This window comes from Seriola aureovittata, chromosome 23 (genome assembly GCF_021018895.1).
Source record: "Seriola aureovittata isolate HTS-2021-v1 ecotype China chromosome 23, ASM2101889v1, whole genome shotgun sequence".
Classification (NCBI taxonomy): Eukaryota; Metazoa; Chordata; class Actinopteri; order Carangiformes; family Carangidae; genus Seriola; species Seriola aureovittata.
This window is the reverse complement of record NC_079386.1, coordinates 16365086-16386640: the sequence shown is the minus strand read 5'-3', so window position 1 is coordinate 16386640 and position 21555 is coordinate 16365086. Positions and strand designations below refer to the sequence as shown.

The following is a 21555-nucleotide window of genomic DNA, read 5'->3' as shown; positions in this document are numbered from 1 at the left end:
CCCCAGATATCAACTGAGCCTGAGGAGGAAGTCTGAATTTATACTCAACCATGTATGAAAGTGGGTGTGCTCTTACCACCAGTAAGATGCTTGCTTTCTTAGAAAACTGGCAGATCTCATCAACACCGTGTTTCACATTCACACATTTCTCAAAACAGACTTAAGATATTTAAAGATGTGTTAAGCAGAAAACAAAAACAACAAAATGACAGAGCGCAAAAACACACAAAACATTTAAAGTTATGTTTGTTTTTTGTTTTGTTTAGAAATTGCACCATTTTGGTCCCAAGTGAAATATCTCAGAATCTATCAGATGGATTGCCATCACATTCATCACATTCATCACATTCATGACACTATGAGCTTGTTTTATACTTTATGCTTAAGATTTAATCACTTTGTTCTTTATCCTCTGACTTTTCTTTTACCACCACCTTTGGTTTTTAGTGAAACGTCTGTTTGGACTTTTAGTATTAATGTCTCAAATAGTTCTAAAATGCAGTGATAATGTTACTTTAACCGCTATAAATCTGTATTCATGTAGCTCACTGTGATGGATCACTAATATGCGAGTCTGATTTTCACATCAAACTGAAACTAATCCCGTTGATGTGACCCCTAAAGTGTCATATGTGCGTCTGTCTCATGAATTTCTGCAAAGCAGCTTTCACAGAAACCTCTTGTTCCCCTTTTACATGACAACCCCTTTTTAAGGCCATGGTTCCAGGAAATGTTCATCCTGTGGAGGCATTATACACTAATGCACTGACTCCGTCATGTTTAGTTTTCTTCACAGATAGCTGAAACTTTATGACAGATAATGTTGTAATTGCAACTTTACAAGAAAGAGCAATAAAGTTTACAACTGTGTCCTTGATGTTCAATTCCAGAATCTTTTTATACATTGAGAGAAATGAAACTATGTCCTTAGAAAATCCGGTTCAGTCCAAATTCAGAGAATTGTGAAGACATGTGAAACAGGCTGCACAAGCAAACAGACGAGTACAGATGTGGAGGTGAAGGTTTTTCTACAGCATCAGCAATGCAACAGTTTTGCTTCCAGTGACAAGAAACTGTGTCTCCTCGAAACAATGTTAGTGTAAAACTGATTCTTATTTTTATTTTATTTTCAGAGATTGGACTTGAATGGATGGTAAGCAAAATGAAGCGCGGGCGTATGGAAGTTCAGAAAACATTTGAAAAATATGAAAACTGTATGAATAACTGTGTAACGTGAGGGTTCGATACGTGTTAGACATCGTTGGCCAGCTGTGGACTGGCCAGTGATATAAAACTAATAATTAGTAGTTTTGGATTGCTTATATTTGTGCAAATGAATTGACTGTGTGCTTCTGTTTGCAAACTCTTGCCTCAAATTGCCTCTTGAGGGACGAATAAAGTTTTTAAACTGAACTGAAGTGAATGGAAATTTCCACTAGGTGGCACCAAACAGTCGTATGATGCCCGGTGGAGTTCTTACTCCTGTTTACAACTGCTGGAAATATTTTTAGATAAAGCTGTTTTGCTTAATCTTTTATTTTGATCAATAAAAGATAAAACATATTTACATAATATACACAGCATACAATTCAGTTTGTACAGTAGCGGCGGCTCTTTTTCTTCATGACTGATCAGTGGATTGAAAGACGTTCAGATTCTCTCCTTGCTTCAGCTCGAGCTGCAGAAAGGGAAGAACATAAAGCCTTTGAGAGGAGCCTTCAATAATCAGCGATCAATAACCATAACTTCATCATTCCTACCTTTAGCCCAGTTTCTGTAGACCATCACGGACACTACGAGCAGCACAATGTAAAGGGTGATCAGCAGGACGGTACACACCAGCCTGGGCAGAGACATGAAAGGAGGAGGAGGAGGAGGAGGAGGAGGAGGAGGAGGCGGCTGAGCTGTGACTGGATACGAGACAGAAAAAACAAAAAGACATTTGAATAATCCAGCAGAGATTATCATTTGTTCAGTTTTCATTCAAATATTACACGAGTTACGAACATAAGCACTTCAACAAATAAACACCAGGAATCTTTGCTGTAGTTCAAACATTATTTTAGTTACCTTTAAGTTGAAGGCCCTGTATTGTGTAAAGGTACATTTCAATGTCTTTACTGATTATAAAGCAGGTCTAGGTTTTATTATCAAAGCGTTCAGTCCACAGAGGAACTCATCCTGTAACTTTGTGATGTCACAACGAAGCAATCTCTGCTCTCAGCCACGCCGCAAGCCCTTCCCGCCCGCGTTTATCTGATATCTGCTTTATTTCTATTCACTCAGAAAACAGTCAGCCAATCAGAGGAGAGGCTCAGAGCCTCCTCTCTTCTGATTGGCTCACCAACCTGTTGTTACTAGAGCTCCAGAGAGAAGCCTGAGAGAGGAGATGTAAAACTACATGAGATGGTTTTTTGGTTCTTAAAACCACAAATATATCTTCTTATGGATATCAAAACTTCAAAATAAAATACTGGAAACGTGTAACCTTTAATGCACTAGGGTCAGAGAATTTTCTGGTTCTTTACTTGAGTTTTTGTTTTGCTTTTATTAAACCAGTGGCTCCCAACTTTATTTTTGAGCAAATTAATTTGAATTGTCACTTTTCACATGAGGAAACAAACAAACTAGTTCGTGTTCGGGAATAACCAGACCTCTGCTGCTCACAGCCAACCAGCTCTGTGGCGACTGTCCTCTTTTGGGATGTTCACACCTGTAGAAACCTTCATCAGACCTGGACACTGAAGAGAAGGTCATGTTTCCTGCAGGATGGGCCCCAAGGAAAACACCATCTTTGTAGAACTTTGCAGAGAAATTAGACATAGGTTCGGTGACGTCTTCTTCTCTGTAAGAGCAGAGAAGCATCACTTCATCTCCCTCTGTCACAGGAAGAGCAGGACTCTCCAGGATCACAGCACCATCTGAAAAACAAAGCCACACTCTCACTGTTCTTACGTCCTCTACTTTAATCCTGACGTGTAGTTTGTTCCAGAGAATTACAGCTAAAAAATAATGTCAGAATCAAATTACAAAACTTAAAAAGGATCTAAGCACATTTACCGTTAACGGTGATGTTGATGGCGTTACTGCACTCCCCTCGCTCAGACTGACACCAGTACACTCCACTGTCTAATGGATAGGTGTTGTCAATGTTGCAGGACAACTGGTGAGATATTCCCCAGCCCGCGCTGCACGGCTGAGAAATCCAAGAGGAGGTGTTTCTCCTCAGTGTCCAGACTCCAGAGTTTTCCGGCACTGCGCAGCTCAGACTGAGCGGGTTGTACCAAAAGAACTGAAGTCTGTTGGGATGGATCTTCAGCGTGGCTGCTGTGGGTTCAAACAGGAAGTACATTTTTAAAAAAAACTGGAGTGTAAAAACTGTAACTTTCATGAGCATGCAGCTTTTTACTATTGCGCACGTGTAGATAAGCAGCTCATATACTTACCTGCAAGCTGCATTTACCTCATGCGTTACTCAGTGATACATTCACAGTCATTCCAATAAGAACCTCAGGGGGCATTAAAATGTTATTTACCCAGCATTGGTTTTAAAGGCAACACTTTTTAATGATGAACAGTGATGTGATTGTAGATTCAAAACTTTCCATCATTTTTGTTTAGTGCACCATCATGCACAAACAATCCGGCCGACCAGAACAGCTTACTGTCATTTTAAGGCAGACATGCAAACTGTCCACTAGGTGGCGTCAGACATGCAGTATCATATGATCCCCAGTGGAGATCTTACAAATTCTCTTTAAAAGACATTTTTTAATAAATACAGGAAGCTGTTTGCATCATGTTGTATTCTGATCAATACAAGATTATACAGTACATATATAAATACGACATACAATTAAAAAAAATAAATAAATAAATAAAATACAGTATCTGTCAGGATGATAATTACATACAGAAACTATCACTGAAATCAGTCCAACCAGAGCAGCTTCCCGTCTGGTTCAGGCACTAAAGGTTTTATGAGTAACTTTACTGTGATTAATTAAATAAATAGAGGAAGAGTTTCTGCCAGAGGTGGAAAAAGTACAAAAATATTGTACTCAAGTAAAAGTACCAATACTTTGATGAAATATTACTCAAGTAGAAGTAAAAGTACTCATCTGAAAATGTACTCAAGTAAAAGTAAAAAGTAGTTCATTTGAAATGTACTTTAAGTAAAAGTTACTTAGTTACTTTCTTTGTGTGGGGTGTGTGTAGTAAAAATAGGACAAGGGGTCAGAAATCCTAAACTATTTTGTTTTTAATTAAAGAACAAGTGTAACAAATGTAAGTGCAAAAACAACAACTTCACAACAACTGAACTTCTTGTTCAGTTTAAGTAGCAGCTTAAAGTTAGTTGAGCTCATCCATTTAGTGGTACAACATTAAACATGCTTACTCTCACCCTCTCTCTCTCTCTCTCTCTCTCTCTCTCTCTCCCCCCCACACACACACACACACACACACAGAGGTAAAAAGTACAAAGTAATGCCCACATGATGACACTCATAAGTGTTTCTACAAAGTCAAACCGACATAAAGGAGCAGCAATATTCCAGAGGAGACATGCTTTTGTGTGTGTGTGTGTGTGTGTGTGTGTGTGTGTGTGCCATCGGAGAATGAGTTAATGCCATCTGCACAGCTGCAAGAGCGCTATAGAGGGCATGTGTGTGTAAGTGCAATAACAATAAGAAATACCTACACACATGTAAGTGTAATTACAACATACATGTCAACACCAGCAACAGCTGTTATACTGCAAATCAAGGCCGCTAGTTTTGTGACACCCTGAATCACCTGTAACCTAGTCTACAAACTTCTTGTTCACTTTAAGCAGCTGCTGATTTTAGGGATTTAGGATTTATAAAGTAACTAAGTACAATACTTGAGTCAAAATGTACTCAAGTAAAATACCGATTTTAAAATTGTACTTAAAAAATACACCAAAAAAAAGTATTCAATACAGTGACGCGAGTAAATGTATTTCGTTACTTTCCACCTCTGGTTTCTGCTGTCAGCCAAGTCTTATAACAGAGACTTGGCTTTAATTGAACCATTTCAAACTACATTGACATGTTTTCAGCTTCATTCTGACTCTGAGCCACAACAGTCTGTTCGAACGCACTGGCTGGAAACTGAGCAGGTGAAAGGGAAATGAGAAGCAGTCATCTGAGCAGTGACATGATTTCTTCCTGTTCTCTCGATCATAACTGCATTAAAACAACTGTAATTCAGAGAAGGAAAGGAGTAAGAGAAAGTGGGAAAATAGAGAGTAGGAGGCGATATCTTTTAAAGAAAATAAAAGTAAGATTGCTCACAAAGCATGAGGCAGAGTGAGGTGATCTCCATCCTTGTCCTAACGTAGTTCGTATTCTTCTTAGTTTCAAAGTTTCACCTATAGCAGCAACTGCCCACTTCCTGGCTTCATAGAAACCCACCTAAATTTTAAGAAAGATGACACCTACTTGATATATGCTCTGTGTGACAGGCGGAAACTGTCTGTGTCGGTAAACCACACCCACACAAATGCCAGCACACAGGTATTAAAAAAGTTAAAACAGTCTTTTTATTTGGATCAAAAAGAGGGTTTAAAAAGTCTTGGAGAAGGGGGGGGTAGATGGGCACAGGTGCGTTCAAATCATCCAGGCAGGAAGGGGAAATCGGGGGTTAGAAGGGCTCCAGCACAGGTGGTCGGGGTCTCGGGGTCTCGGGGTCTCTCTCTCTCTCTCTCTCTCTCTCTCTCTCTCTCTCTCGGGGTCTCTCTCTCTCTCTCTCTCTCTCTCTCTCTCTCTCTCTCTCTAGCACATCTGCTTTGATGGGCGAGTCAATGAGCGGCTGATTGGTTGCAGCTGGAGGCAGCCATCTTGGTGCACCCAGTAAGTCCTCCCCGGTCACCTTGTGACACTCTGCCTAAGGTAGAGGTGTGGGGCCCGTTTTATTTCTGAAACATCACACCTCTAACTTATAAGGCGTCATAATCATAAGCTTCAAACTAATTGTATTCACACAGTGTCACATCTGCCTTTTTTCCTCTTTTGATGCAAGTAAGGGGTTATAATCAGAGCTGAAAAAGCCTTTCCATAAACAACTGCAGCACCTGCAGACATGCAGTTAGTTTTAGAGGTGAGACATGACCGGTTTTTATTTATTATCTTATTTCTAGCCAAGGAAGAGCAGATATGGCAACTGCTGCTGGCAGATTTTTATCAGCTGTATCGTGCGAGGACGACTAACTGCTGACTAAACGCAACAGGTTTCACCGAGGTGACTGGTGACAACCTCCGAGGCTGAGATATGGAGCCAACACTGAAGAACCAAAAACTGCATTTCCTCTAATGACCACTAGAGTCTGTTTCCAACAGTGAGTCAATCCCCATAGACTTTACAGCAGATATAAACATGTTTACAGCCTGCTACAAAAAATGGTTTTGGTCTCTAAGGTTAATTTCCTCCTTCATGACAACTGTTTGTTTAACTCACATGTTTACATTTTATTAAGGCTTAAAGTTATGTATAATTGAGGGTATTGCTGCTTTGAGTGACAGGTGAGAGAGCGTAAGCTTGCCCCTCTTCTTTGCCCATTTTTGGATTAGCTGGGAGTTCGGCGGAATCAGGAACTGCCAAGATGACGACAGCGGAGCAGCTCACTCTGAGCTTCAAAACCGCTTTTCAGAAAACCTATGGGTGACGGAGGCTACATCCGTCTTTATTTACAGTCTATGGTCAGGACAGAGCTTCTAAAGAGTGGAGGTGTTTTTCCTGAACAGGGTTTTCTTTTAACCTGTATGTCAGTTACTCTTTCAAGGGAAGGGTTTAACAAATGAGTTTCCTTAAATACAAATATACTGAGTTCCTCTGAATCACCTGTGGGGCAGACTTTATAAAGGTTACCTCATCACACTTCTGTGGTTTAAATAACGTTTATAAAATCGTGCCTGCAGGCTTCCAGTAACAAATCATTTCATTGCATTTAAGTCTTTGTCATAGGACATGTGTTACAGTTTGCCGACGATCCTCTACTTTATGAATGAGCCTCACTAAACAGCTTCCGGCTTCTACATACATCAGCTTGTAGGAGGCAATGCGAGAGCTATTCAGCAGCATCAGTGATCAAACAAACAGGAAACAGGAACTGCGACTGTTTGGCTGAAACATGCAACCTGTCAAGTTTGGTATGAGAGAAGAAAATACACAGAAATTCATTACAGCCAAGATTTTGCTGCTAATGTAAGAACACTCACTTTTTTGGCATCTGCACAGTTTTTAGTCTGATGCCTAACATTTACTTGTATGTAGCTCATGCCCGTGAAGTCTCTGCACACCCACACACATTCACACCTGCCGTCAAGATACACAAATGAACAGGAAATGAAGCAGCCAGAACAAAGAAAATGACACAAACCAATCAAAATGAACACAAACCGCAGCAGAATGTATCCAACTTATCACAACGCCAAAAAATGATAGCAAACCATCTGGTTTGAAGCTGCTCGGAGGTTTGGAAGTTAAAAAAAGATGCAGCATCACCTCCCCGTCCGCCACCTCATCACTGTGGGAGTGTCAAAGCTCGTAAGCTAGTGCAGTAGCTGTGTGGACTACAACCTGTGATGTTCTCTGACCACAAGGCCGGGGACTTTCAAAGGAGCGATCCAAGACACACTAATGATATTCTCCCCCACACACATGCAGGATGAAAGTAAACATCCTTTTTAAGCACTGCAAATCAAAGGTTTTCCAATGTGTCTTACATCTACAATATTTAGGTTATACTTAAATCAGCCCGTGAAATAATCCAAACATGTTGGGACATTAATTCACAAGTTAAAAAAATATATATATATAAGAATTTAAAGTGAGAGCAACTTGAATTCAAATATACAAAAGTCTAGTTTTGAATCAACCTGAAGATGTTGTAGATTTCATGTGACAGGAAGTTGTTTCTAGCTTCATTTTTTAGCCTCTTCCTGTGAAAGTAAAGGAGCAGAGATGCAAAGAACCTTAATACACAGCGGCTGTATATAGATTAGAATAGAATAGAATAGAATAGAATAGAATAGAATAGAATAGTCTTTGGTCTAATCCAGAAAAATAAAAAACATGTCCACAAGTGATATCACATTAACACCAGAGATCTCACACTCTCTCTCTCTCTCTGTCTATGTCTCTCTCTCTCTCTCACACACACACACACACACACACACACACAATGTAGTGCTACTGAACACATTAGTGACATCTAGCGGCTAGAAACAGAAAATGAAAGTAAGGGAGGGATTCCCTTGAATCTACAAATAGCGCGCTCAAACTCGGTTTCCTCTTTATCTGCGCATGTGTCTGATGTCGATCTATCTACATAATGTACATACGCTCTGTATCGGTCTAAACTGTTTAATGAAGACCATGGGTACAACGCGTTCAGCTGTCTGGACACTGCTCCTCATCCCTATAGTGGGACTAACAGGTAAAAATATGTACTGAATATTTTTTTAAAAGGATTTCAAGAACAAACAGAATCAGCAGTTAATTGGGAAAAGATTAGAAAAGTATCTGTGAGGATTCTTAATCATCTGGGATCTGTCTATTTCCTGGGCAATACAATGAGCATTGTGATGTAAGCTACATTTTAAAAACTGAATTATTAATATTTTCAGTGATTTGAAAACATACAAGCACAAAAATGAGTCGTGATAGAATCACTTTACATGTAAACAGAGTTTATTATACTTGTATTTCTTATATTTTTCTGCTATATTTGTGTGTGTAAATTGTGAAAGAATTACCACTAAACTTCTGTACATTTTTATGGGCACTTGCGTCAAGTATTTTTTTTAAGTATTTACAATAAAATTAACAAAATGAAAAGAGAAACTTAAAGAAAAAAAAAATGATCATGGTATCATGGGTGAGGACAAAGATAAAAAAAAAAGAGGAATGACAAACTCCTTTAAGAGTTGTCCAAAGACACATGTATAAGATATATTAATATATATAAAAGACACAAATTAGCTAAAAAAAGAAAAGAAAAAAAAAAAGAGTACAATAAAACCAAAGATAAAAAGATCGATTAAACAGGAGAATAAAGATTTCAGTGCAGGATATGGATAAATTGTCCCAAATTTAATATTATTTAGAGAAGAGGTTTTCTTGTCCAGATGTGGAGTGCATAAAAACTACACGCTGCGTCTCCGTGTTTAGTTTGGACGTGGGGACGGTAACCGTGTCCCAGAGATCTGGACAGTTCACAGCAATAAATTGTCGTGTTTTGGTCCTAAACCAGCCAGTGCTTTATAAGAAAACAGCAGAATTTAGGAGTCAGTTCTTTAATTAAAGCATGTCTGTTCCACTATGTACACCCCGGTGTGGAAAGCCCCAGGTCGTGGTTTTTTTTTCGCGGAATTAAAACACAGCGTCGAGGCGCTTATTGAAAGAGCAGCAGGTTTGATGGACGCGCCATTAGTCACGTATGTTACTTAGAGCACAGCGCACATCATATGCTGAGTGTCTGTAGTGGTCTGCAAGAACCACCTGAACACACCACGGACCGGTTTCGTAAGACTTTTCTCACGGACGCTTGTCTGACAGTCTGAGGTTATTTCCTACCTCACTGCAACAACCTCCATTCTGCACAAAGAGCAGAAATAAGTCGATGACTTCCCTCATGATCATTGACACTGACCCAGATCCTAAACATTTGATCAGATTCTTATTCAGTGTAAATTCTCAGGCAGCAGCAGCAGACAACTTTATGTCTTTGACAAATGACGTAATCCTTCATGTCTGTGACAAAATAACACTGAACAAGACTGAAGGGATCTGAATTGATTTGGATGGGTATCGTTAGTGTTTTATCTTTATCTGATCCATATCCTTATTGATCCAGCTCATACTGTTACTGGTTCTTTATCATAAAGAATTGTTGTTTTTTATTAATTCAAAAAGGATTTGAAATGATTGGACTGGCAGAAAGCTTTAATTAGAGACTTCAGACAAAACAGGACAAAATCTCTCTTTGGCCACTTTGAGGGGAAAAAGTGAAATTACGAGAAAAAGTTGTATCATGATAATCATAATATTTAAAAGAAAAAAGTCATAGTTTTACAAGAAAAAGGTCATAATATTATGAGAATAAAGTGGTAACTGAGGAAAATGAGGAACGTGGAGCCTGAAATTCTGTTTTAGTAGGTTTCACAATAATTATTGGTTGCTTGTAATATTCCTAAAAATTATGTTTGATCTCTTGAAATTTTGTATTTTTAATTCTCGTTAAATTAAGAGGTTATTCTCGAAAGTTAAGATTTTTTTTCTCCTCAAAGTGGCCCCTAATACTCCGTCTCAACAAAAAACAAACAGAAAAGAGAGATTTTGCTCTATTTTGTCTGAAGTCTGTCTGAGTCTTTATGAGAAGCTGAAACGAAAGCTTTCTGTGTGTCTGATTATCGCGGCTGGACACAGAACCACCACGAGGGGAAAAAGAAATTAATTCTGAGAATAAAATCATATTTCACGAAAAAAAATAAAACTCACAATGTAACGAGATTGAAGTGGTAATTTTAGGTTACATGTCGTTTTAGAGGGAAAATATCAGAAGCTTTAAACTGAGGTGAAGGTGAACAGGTTATAGTCGCATGAACATGGTGACGGGGTGAGATCAGAGCTAAAATGGAGGCAAAGTCTAAAAGGCTGATTCATGCACGTGAAATGATAACTTTAAATACGTACCTGTATCATCAAACATCACCCGCCACAACAGCAACAGGACCGGAAGCAGAAAAGGGTGAACAGGTGAGTTATATAACCTTTCAGGGGAGGAGTCAGGCCTGGGGATGCGTTCAATGACACTACACGTGATATAATATTCACCTACACTACGAAGACATTTCCTAATAAATTATACAGTACACACCCGGGTATTAATTACGGTGGCCCTGAGAGCTCAACACATGCAAGTAGATGCCGTTGTGCTGTGAGTATTTGCAGCACGTGTGTTGTCAAAAATTGATTAATTAAAAAAAAAAAAAAAAATGTCTGAATGTTATTTGTGTGTTTTCTCTATTTGCATGTGTTGAGCTCTTAGGGCCACCGTAGTAAATAGCCACACAGACCATGTGCCAGGTGCAAGTAGCATTGTTGGCCAGGGACACACTGGGGTGCAAATAGCATCCGCCAAAAAATATTGACTTTTATTGACTTTTATTATATTTACGGTCACTTCATGAAAAGTCTGTTTTCCCCCATAGAAAACTTTGCAATGAGGAGCTCACATCAGCCAATCAGAGGAACAGTTGGACAGGCCGTGATCCTGCCGTGCCACGTGGAGCCCCCCTCTGACGTGACAGATCGAACAGTGGATTGGAAACTCGGTGCAAAATTCGTGTACGTTTACAGACATAACATGCACGATCCCGATCATCAGCACGCGGACTTCAAAAACAGGACGTATGTCGATAAAGATGAAATGAGAAAAGGAAACCTTTCACTGAGAATCTTCCCACTGAAGAAAACGGATGCAGGCAACTACACGTGCAGTGTCCCCAGACAAGACGGCCCGGTCATGAGAGTAAACACTGAGCTTATTGTAGGTAAGTACAGTTGTTTTGTTTTTGTTTTTGTTTTTGTTTTTTTTTTTTAAATCGAAACAGATCAGAATGTGGGTTATAATGTTCCCCATTTTTGGTCTTTTTATTTTTCAGCAGAGGACAAAATGCCAAACAAGACCGTTTCTTCCGGTAAGTAAATACCTTGAGTCTTTTTATATTGCATTAATCATCAGTTCAGTTCACTTCCCTTCGTCAGAACTGATCCCATGTTTTTTTGGGTTAATTAATCACCTCTTTCATTTTTCCAACAGCGCCTGCTATAGATACAGATTTCAGTGTGGAAATATTTTTCTCCCCTTTAAAAAACTACCTTAGCTATATATTACAAATACAGGATGCATAAGGAAAATATGAAAACATTTGTTTTTGCATAAGGTGGATTTTATTTTGGAGGTCCACAGTACAGCACAAACCTTGACTTCTTTCTACATTCTTTCAGGTCTTGGCACTGGCACTGGCATTACTGGCATTGGCATGGCCTCTCTCACCATGATCATGATTATATGGAATTTATAAATGTAAGCTTCCTGTTTTTCTTCATTGTAAATTTGCATTTGAAGGTGTTTTTATGGTCATAAATGTTCTTTACACTATAGTTTTAAAAATCCATTCCACATCTCCGTAAATAGAGATAGTATAGTTCTATAAAGTGCAATCTAGCTTCAGCCTGTCATCTGTGTGCAAGCAACCGGAATGATAAACTCAGTGATCGGATGTATTCTTATTTACTTCTGCTTCTGAATCCCAGGTGGTTCCCACAAAAATGCTGACGCATTAAAGGAAGTTAACGAGACTTACATTGGTCAAACCACCCACTTGTTCCTCATCCTTGACGTCTTTCCTCTTGTGGGAGTTTTGTTCACCCCCCCACTGCACATGCAGTTTGATTATTTCCCCTGGAATATTGAAACCAACCAGTACCCTATAGAGCAGAAATGATTTGTCACAGAAATTCAGCCTCTCAATATTTACTATTTTCCTTAATTTTTCCCATGATGAACTTTTCTATTTTTGACAGCCTGCCCAAAAAAACCCAAGAAATTAGTTGTTAACTTGTGCTTCAAATGGCTGTTCTAACTATTTTCTGCCATTTTATACAATGAACAATCTATTGATTATTAAAGAAAGTGATTGCAGACCTAAGTGATAATAAAAAATTATGTACGTTGTTCAAGAGAGGAGACTTTAAGGATCAGGACGGAGTAGCTAGTTCGGTAAATGTACATCTGGTTAACTGCCCCACCTCCATTAAAGAGCAGCACCCAGCTGCTTCCCTCAGGTTTTCGACGGGATGAGACAGTCCTAAAGAAATAATGTGTATACACAGGTTTATTTTATGTCATAGCTCAACACTGGAAAGCAGAAATCAGTCCTTCCACTTCACTTAAATATTATTGATCCCCGTTACCTACAGCGGTGAAGCAACAGAAATTCCTCACATGAATTGTTTTGGCAGAAACTGACAAATGACTTGTTTTGTTGTTCAGGTAACAGGAGAAGATCAGGGAATCCTATGGGAATGAGGAGACCTTAATAATGATAATAATGAACAATACTTGAAAGAAGCTGTAAAACACGAATGATCAGGTACTGTTCTTGAAACAGCAGGACTTCAATCATAATTGTTTTTACTAAAATAAGATTTGTAACACTCAAGGGTTTTTTTTTTACAATGTGCCTCTTTTATAAAATTGATTATATTTATGTTTCAATAATGGTTTTAAGTTTTGCTATTGCTACATAGCTAACGCTAGCATTAACAGCTGTTTACTTACCAGTCTAGAAGAAACAATGCAAGTTCAACATCAAACTACACTCCTTTACTCACCAACAGCTGTCTCCAGAGGTGGAAAGAAACAGCAATGTTAACTCTAGTCTCTATCACATCTTTTCTTCTACTGAAGTTAACACACTAACCAGCTAGCTCACTTTCTGATACCGAGTCACTGTCTGCTCTGAAGACGTATCGCTGCTCAGAAGACGACTATAACCTCTTGTATTATAAACACCACGATGCCTGAAGCTCTTGGTGAGACTCAACAGTTGTTAATGCTAACGTTGGACTAGTTCCTTTAAACCTGTATATGTAAATATTTTCAGATAATTGCGTTTGACATATGTTTTGAATATTTTTGTAATTGTAGTCTATTGCTAAGACTTTAAATATAAATATATATATATATGTATGTATGTATTTATTTATTTTTTTTTTTTTTAAAGACAACTTTGTGTGGCACATTTCACATAAATGCTAACTAAAGACTGATACTATATGATGACAAAAGTTTATAATGTGGTGAAAAAGGAAATAATTCAATTTATAGTAAGTAAGTAAAGTTTACTTGTATAGCACCTTTCACAGATACAAAATCACAAAGTGCTTACATCAGTAGAAAAAGTACAAAAGTTTGAGACACAGACATTTTAGCATAATATAAAACACTTAATGCACATTTTCATAAAGCATAGCATGTGAATATTTCATCAAAACTGGTAGGCGACTTAAAAGAATAAAATGTACCTCTCTACTGTAATTACTGTCACGTGTAAAATGTGTACCACCGACATCTAGTGGTCGTAGTAATTATAACAGGAGTAAAGGGAATAGTGCGGTGACGTTATTTAAAGAGCGACAAAGTCCTTGTTAAGAGGCGTGGATAGATGGCTCAGCAAAACGCTGGAATATGACACAGGAGAGCGGTGTTTGATTCCCGTGTCTATTATCCATGATCGTTCGACAAAGTTAACCAAATTGTTAGTATTGTAACCATGACAACAAAGATTGCCTAACGTTGGCAAAGCACTCACTGTAACCCAAATCACGATCTTTTTCCGAAACCTAAAACCCAAAGCCCTGACCGTGATTTTAGTTACCGTTGTCTATGTTCACCAATGGCAGCGAGTCTTCAGGTACATCTGACAGGAAACGGGTTTGGTGAGATGGTGAGATGGTGTATCTACGTTGGAGCTTGCCGCCCTTAGGATGAAGCCGAGACTCAGACAAGCTCTTCGAACGGGCAAGAAACTGTTCTTCTGAAGTGGAGGCTGGATTGCTGCTGTTATTACTGCCCAGTCTGTTGGCTGGGAGGAAAAATGGAGGACTTGGTCTGGAGACGGCGGGTTTTGAATCTTTCTTCTGGGGTAAGTTGTCAGATTTTGGATGGTTGTTATAGGCCGCCGGATTTGAACTGTTGCCGTGAGGAAACTGGTGTGGATGTAGGTCAGATGGATTTGAGATGTCTAGTGAGGATTTGGAAGGATCGTTGTCAATCATAGGCTTTGATCCCAGGTCTTTCCGTTCTGCAGTTAGCTGGTTAATGTACTCCTCTTTGTCACGAAGGTTCGACTCCAGTTCCTGAATTTTTCTGAGGTATTCAGCGACGGTATTTTCAGTGTTGTCAGCCTGGTTTCCCGGATCGTTAACTTCTGCATTCCTGCCTGTTCCTTTCTCGCCTGAACAGAAAAATAATAATCACTTGTGTTCTTACAATAAATTCTGCAACAGAATAAATTTAAGAATAAGTCATAATATGTTGTCTTTGTTTACTGTTCCTGCTGTCTGCTGTTAAACTTGATACTTTCTGTTTCTAGTTCACATTAAAGTATTAGCATTAAAGTATTGGCTAAAAATTTTGGTAGTGATTTTTGGGATTTAGTGACAGCAGACAAAAAACAAGTTTCCATCTGCTGCACAGGTAAAAGTGTGTCTGACTTACCACAGCTGCCACATTTCTTGCGTAAATGTGGCGCTGACACACACGAGATCAATACAGATAAAATTACAGCCACCACAACAGCGGCCCAGGCCATAGAACAGGAACTCGTCGCTGAAATGATAACATATGATTACATAAGAACATTATATGTGATTTCAGAAATCAAACACAAAACTTAATTTCATTTCACCCAGAATAATCTCAGAGAGGGTTAAAGCATGAATGTGACTTTAGGATCAAGTGAACCCAGCTGATGCAGGTGGATTGTTAAAGCTCCAGTGTACCTGGTATGGGAATCCTTGTCTCTCTGGTCTGGTCGGTCTGAGGCTGGTGAACTCTGCAGGTGACACTGTGACAAACACATAGAGTCGTAGTTTAGTTTAGTTTAGTTTAGGTCAGTGGTCGTGAAGGTGTTGCAATTGGGCCGACAAATCATTTACAAAACAGTACAATTTTGGTAAAATAAAAAATGTATATTTTCAAATGAAATGATCTTTAAACAAATGTTTAGTTTTTTTGTTTCTTATACCACCACCTGAAAACATAACCTCCTTGTCTCAGGTAAATGAAAAAGGAAAAGAGCACTGCACAGGTGGAACCAAATAAACATAAGTCATAGGTAAAAATCAAACCTCTTGGTATCGATCGGCAGAGTCACTTTTCGTGTCTGGAAACATCTCCTGGAATCTTGGCCTTTCTGTTGGTTTTCGGCATCGATATAGTTTCCCTTATTATCATGAAACGTAATCTCGGGATCCGGCGACCAGCAGCTCGACTCACACTGCAGAGTCACTCCATCACCTACACCTTCAACCACTGAGGGTCCCTCAGAAGCGGCACCTATAAAAACAAGGATTACACAAGGTAAGACCTTTTGAACTTTCCATCCAGCTTTTCTGTTGAAATATAAACAAATCCGTTCTTTTAAACCATATTAAATCATATTATCAATGTTGACAATACTTCAATGTCCGACGTACCCACAAGGAGCGCCACTGTTGTGACGACCTTCTGGTTCTTCCCCTGGAGAGTCTTGCATTTGTACGTTCCTGCATCGGAGAGCTGCAAGTCGGAAAACCTCAGGGAGATGTTTCCGTTCTTCACTTCGTTCATGAAGAGGTTTGTCCTGTACTGGAAGACGGGATTCTTCATCTCGAACGTCTCACAGCCTTGGCGGTACAGGAAGGCGATGTCCAGAGTAGGACCTTCCTTGGTCCACTCCACTGTTGGGATGTCACCGCGGACAGGGATTTGGCAGGGCAGGATGACAGTGTCGCCAGCGTAGGCCCGGATCCTGACGGGCACATTGTCTGAGGTTTCTCCTGAGGAAAACAAAACATGGTGGTACTGGTAGAAAATTTTAACTTTTCTTATTGTCAAATCCCACGAAAAGATAAAACCATTGATGAATTATCTCTTACTAACAAGTACCAACTACGTATTAATCCCTATTTATTAGGAAAATAGTCGTGAACAAATGCACCATTTCCTCCTGTTTGAGTAACATTTGCTGAAAACTACAGCACCCAGCTGCCTTTTTTTTTTTTTTTTTTTTTAGTTGTCTTAAAGGTCAAAGTCTTCAGTAGGAACCAGTGGTTCGGGGCAGAGAGATAGACAGGATAGGGAAGTCAGAAAGTATTGAGAGACAGGCATGACAAGTTGTTGAATTGGGCGTCTTCATGGAATTTTGTTAACAATAAGAGAAAGCCAATAACGAGCCACGAACCAAACAGCTGTATTTCAAAGGCTTCAAAGCTAATCCATATTCAATATTTCTTTAATTAATGGAACAAATTGTAACATGAATGTGAGAAGTGTCGCTCATAGTAACCCAGGTAGACTTCACCCCACTAGCTTTTCAGTGTCTTTCAGCTCAATGTTTTGTGAATGATGGCCTTCAGCTTTAATGATCAAGCCTCACTGCTCTAAGATCCCACTGTATGCAAACTGCCCAGTAACAGAACAATCAGAGAAGCTGAGAAGCCTAGTGTTGTGTTTACAGCTTGTTTGCTCTGCCCGCTAGTGGCCAAAGATAAAACATCTAATTAGTTAAGACAAGTTTAACATTGACAGTCAAAACAGAGCCACCATCCCATTGACGTCTACACTGTGGCCATATAAGGTTTGCAGCTCATGAGTGTCTGGCTGTTGCAGTTTCCATTCCTCTTTGGCCAAATTGGTCAAATGCAAGTTGGATGAACCAGTTACATTTATGAAACTATTTGAGTTGCACTAGCAGCATGGCTAGGGAAGACTGAAGTAGTTCAATAACTATTGAAAGGACTGCCATGACTTTTTTTGGGATGAATGAAAGGATGAAACCTAATGACACCATCAAGTCAAAATGATTAATTCAACCAATGCTTTGGTTTAAGACCTGCAAAACTATTGGCATTCCCATCCGCCTCAGCTGTCTTTTGTGTTTAGTGCTAATGCTAGCATGCTAAAACACCACTGTGTGAACCACTGTAAACATTATAGAAGCATTTTAACACAAGGCAACTTTGAGCTAAGTGGTGCACCAGCGTGCTAACATGCACAATGACAGAGCACAGCTTCACACAGCTCCAAACGTTTGACTGGTACTGTAATTTAAAACATTACGCAACACATGTATGGAGGACTGAAACTGCCAAAATAAAAAAGAAATCAATAAAGAAATTAATATGCCATTAAAAGCACCAAAAACAGGTGTTAAGTAATAAAATGTGACATAAACTGACATTTCTGTTTTAATTTGCATCTGTATTAATTTACCTTTGTATTAATTCCCCTATTTATTTATTTCCCCATTTAAATGTTCATTTATTTATTTATTTTTGACTTTGGCACACACATCTTAACATCAATCTTGTTCTTAAAGTACTTTATAACTCAACTATCATTATTAATTTGTAACAGTAAAGAGAAAACTGCAGTGCAATCTCCACCAACACAAACACACAAAAGAAATAAGAAGAAATAATTTCCCTTCTCTTATGCAATTCCAGATAACACCCCCACCCCCTCAGCACATGAGCTAGACAATACCACAGGGTGTTTGTGCAGTGACTCAGGCATTTATTTTTTGGCTCAAGAACCCGGGAAGTCCCAAATACAGGCAATGATGGTCTTAAAAATGTCGTTTCCATGAGAGCATGCGAGAGGGATTTCAACTAACTGGAAATGTTGACTCTAAAACGCGAAGCTGTGCACCGCTGATCAGCTGACAGCAGGTCCTCGTTCTGTAAAATCCAAGCATGCAGTAATGATGAAATCCCAGTTTTGTGCAATGATTTCGTTGATGTTGCATCAGCTTTTTAAAAATGGCTTGAGAAGACGCACTTAATACATACAGTATGTGTATTTGCCATCTTTTATATCTCCTTAATAAAAACTAGAATTACAGTTGAATAAGTTTGTGAAGATTCTCAGTCATCCAGGGAAATGTTGCACTATTTACTCCACTACATTTACATTAACAGATATAATTTCTAGTTAATAGTTTACATGCAAAAAATCCAATCCATTGTCATAAACAAAACAACAAGAGCTGTTAAAATTAGCTTCACCTCATCCATTCCAAAGCTGCTTACACATTCATTTGTCAGCAATAATAAGCTTATGACACATAACACTCACACATTTCTGCATAATGAGTTTTAATTTTTGATTCTTTAAGGCTGCTATTAACATTATCAATAAATCTGCCCATTGTTTTGTCACTTAATCATTTAGTTCAGGGAGAAAATGGCACTGAGTTACTCAGAGGTCACAGTAATGTCTCTGACTAACCATCTGAAACAAAGATATTCAGATAAATAGCAAATTGTCACTGGAGCCAGAGAATATTTGGTATTTTTTGCTTGACAAACGACTTAATGTGAATCAGATTACATCAAGATTTTGAAGGCAGGACTTTGATTTATGCAGCAATTTTACAGTTTACAGTTTAACTGAAACCATTAAGATTTTATTAATGGACTGCACCAACATTTATAATATTAAGTTAAACATCAACTCAAGGAATTTTTTTTTACAACCTGGCAACCCAAACACTGTTGTTACTGACAAAAGAACAATATTAGCAGTAGTAGTACTAGTAGTAGTGCGAGTGGTAAGAGTCAGATTGTTACTGAAAGCAGTAGTAGCACTTTTAAGCATGTGGTATTAATAGCTACTGTTACTAAGACAGTCAGTAAACTTGAACAACCACTTCCTGCAGAGAGTGTATGGAGAAAAAAAAAAAATCAGCTGCAGACTAATAAAACAGTGATTCACCTTTTTAACATGTTGCAACACTGATGAAGCTTCAATAGCACATTTAAAACTGGTGCATTAGCTGCAGTAATCCTCCATAAGGCTCCCTATAATATGTTTAGAGTGGTGCCTCTTGATTCAGACGACCAGATGCCATAGGTATTTGCTCTCTGTGCAATGCTGCTGTGCTTTTATAGTTTTATACAAAATCGTGGATTCTACACTTTTAAAAATGCACTTATATGCTCTTAATTATATTTGTGACTTCATTTGATTCTGATCATTTAATCTCACTGTAAAGTACAAGGGGGGGGGGGGGGGGGTGTGGAGGCGTTAATGTCACAGTTAGAGGCTCATCACGAGATCAGGATTTCCCACTTGTTTTCCCACTGATGAGCTTTTTTTACACCAAGATCCTCAGATCGTTTTCTCCTAAAACTACATGTCACAACAACAACGGGTTCATAAGGGAGCTCTGCAGAACTCGCCTGACAGCAACATAGAAAATTTGCATTTGTTGTTTTCAGATTTCAGATTAATCTCGTTGCTTATTTCCTATGAGAATGTGATATATTCTCGTGGTGAAATAAACTACATCAATACTTTAAAAACAAATAGCCAACAATATATATATATATATTTTTTTGTTCATAATTTGTCTGTGCACTTTATTCTCTTTATATCTTCTTGCGTCACCTCTAATAGAAAGCACACATATTGGTGTAGACTTGCATCTGCAGTGTCATGTCAGACACGACATCCGTGGGAAAAGGCGTAGGAAGTTTCTTGTAGTTTCAGCCAGAAACAACACATGAACTTCTGCATTTGTTTTGCCATCGTTTATAGCATACATTCGCATTTAGTCGCTTCCTTGACCGTAAGACGATTTAATGGTAGTTTTGCCTTTCAATTCACTTTAAAAGCACAGATCTCCTACCGTCAGAACATTAGTGTTCCTTACTGTTTTCACTCCGGCGGAAATTAAATCGAATTAAAAAGGGAAACGCACCCGATTCGGTTTTAACCAAACAAGCAGGTGAAAGTGAACGTGCCCTTAAAACAGGTGATATATTCACCTGTAATCCACGGTAACGAAATAATACGTACCGGCACAAGATGACAGGAGAGCGGCCACCAGGAAAACGACGCCGTGCGAGGAACAAACGGACAAACCAGATGTGAGGAAAAGATTAAAGTGCGTGTCTGGAAGTCTGAAGACTGCGGCCATGACTCCCTGAGCACAGACAACCCTGGATCCGACCCGACACCTCCTCCACCAGTCCTCAGTGGGTTCTCAAAGAGATATGACGCCTTAGTGACGTGTTAATGTGATGCGTTCAAGATAACCGGGGCTTTCAAGCGCTCCAGTAATAAAAACAAAAACACCACTCCTCCCATACGACCCACGTGAGTGTCTCCTGAAGTAGGCTACTGCCCGTGCGACGGCAGGCATACCTGTGGTTGGTTGTCATGGTTACGGTTATGAACACGCACAAACAGCCGGGAATCCGATCTGACAAAAACATTTAAAGGTCACTCCAGGTCTATAGGGTTTAGGTTATATAAAATACTATAGGATACAGCCTATGGGACTATATACACTGTTGCCCATAAAGTTGGAATAATTTTGTTTTTCAGACACAGTCCTCTGTTTATTCCTATTTAAATGCATCAGTAATCACTTTGGAAGAGATTGACTACTAAAGTTTTGAGAAGATGTACACTTTATCTGTCAAGAATAAATCACATTGTCACAATCATTTCATGGAAAAAGGTAAAAAATATTTTATTCCAACTTTATGAGCAACAGTGTATAATATAATAATAATACAATATAAAAGATTTTGTCCTAAAGTAGCCTATTGGTTCCAAAATCAAAGGAGTTTTTATGTTGTAACCATGTTTATGATCTCTCTCTCTCTCTCTCTTGTTCTTGCGTGAATATCGGCCCCCTTCCTTCCTTCCTTCCTTCCTTCCTTCCTTCCTTGTCGTTCTCGACCCTC

At 38.9% G+C, this 21555-nt stretch overlaps 3 protein-coding genes across 4 annotated transcripts; 1 reads left to right on the top strand and 2 right to left on the bottom strand.

Moving 5' to 3' along the window:
- Window positions 1-1583: 1583 nt before the first annotated feature.
- LOC130164697 (Fc receptor-like protein 5) lies at window positions 1584-5440 on the bottom strand. The gene is made up of 5 exons (XM_056369585.1): window positions 5319-5440; window positions 3061-3327; window positions 2655-2921; window positions 1761-1910; window positions 1584-1678 (listed from the first exon to the last, which is right to left on the bottom strand). The coding sequence occupies exons 1-5, from the start codon at window positions 5347-5349 to the stop codon at window positions 1632-1634; spliced, it is 762 nt and encodes a 253-aa protein (XP_056225560.1). The 5' UTR covers window positions 5350-5440; the 3' UTR covers window positions 1584-1631.
- Window positions 5441-8392: 2952 nt separating this feature from the next.
- On the top strand, window positions 8393-13838 carry LOC130164978 (V-set domain-containing T-cell activation inhibitor 1-like). Of its 2 annotated transcripts, none has more exons than XM_056370000.1 (5): window positions 8393-8461; window positions 11238-11575; window positions 11691-11726; window positions 12037-12115; window positions 13085-13838. In XM_056370000.1, the coding sequence occupies exons 1-4, from the start codon at window positions 8401-8403 to the stop codon at window positions 12088-12090; spliced, it is 489 nt and encodes a 162-aa protein (XP_056225975.1). In that variant the 5' UTR covers window positions 8393-8400; the 3' UTR covers window positions 12091-12115; window positions 13085-13838. The 2 variants fall into 2 exon arrangements, with proteins under 2 accessions (XP_056225975.1, XP_056225974.1); XM_056369999.1 differs by having other exon boundaries at window positions 11238-11579; window positions 13085-13837.
- A 76-nt stretch (window positions 13839-13914) lies between these two features.
- On the bottom strand, window positions 13915-20846 carry LOC130164977 (selection and upkeep of intraepithelial T-cells protein 1-like). The gene is made up of 6 exons (XM_056369998.1): window positions 20660-20846; window positions 16294-16635; window positions 15946-16153; window positions 15598-15662; window positions 15314-15424; window positions 13915-15050 (listed from the first exon to the last, which is right to left on the bottom strand). Exons 1-6 carry the CDS (start codon window positions 20778-20780, stop codon window positions 14464-14466), a joined length of 1434 nt encoding a protein of 477 aa, XP_056225973.1. The 5' UTR covers window positions 20781-20846; the 3' UTR covers window positions 13915-14463.
- Window positions 20847-21555: the final 709 nt, after the last annotated feature.

Coding starts and splice junctions, on each gene's coding strand:
- LOC130164977 (XM_056369998.1), bottom strand. CDS start 20,780: ATGGCCGCAGTCTTCAGACTTCCAGACACGCACTTTAATCTTTTCCTC. Junction 15,663..15,945: donor CTGCCGATCGATACCAAGAG/GTTTGATTTTTA, acceptor TGTTTGTCACAG/TGTCACCTGCAGAGTTCACC. Junction 15,425..15,597: donor GACAAGGATTCCCATACCAG/GTACACTGGAGC, acceptor TTATCATTTCAG/CGACGAGTTCCTGTTCTATG.
- LOC130164978 (XM_056369999.1), top strand. CDS start 8,401: ATGGGTACAACGCGTTCAGCTGTCTGGACACTGCTCCTCATCCCTATA. Junction 8,462..11,237: donor CCCTATAGTGGGACTAACAG/GTAAAAATATGT, acceptor TTTCCCCCATAG/AAAACTTTGCAATGAGGAGC. Junction 11,580..11,690: donor AAACACTGAGCTTATTGTAG/GTAAGTACAGTT, acceptor TTTATTTTTCAG/CAGAGGACAAAATGCCAAAC.
- LOC130164697 (XM_056369585.1), bottom strand. CDS start 5,349: ATGGAGATCACCTCACTCTGCCTCATGCTTT. Junction 2,922..3,060: donor CATCAACATCACCGTTAACG/GTAAATGTGCTT, acceptor TTTGTTTTTCAG/ATGGTGCTGTGATCCTGGAG. Junction 1,911..2,654: donor GTTGGCTGTGAGCAGCAGAG/GTCTGGTTATTC, acceptor TCTCGTATCCAG/TCACAGCTCAGCCGCCTCCT.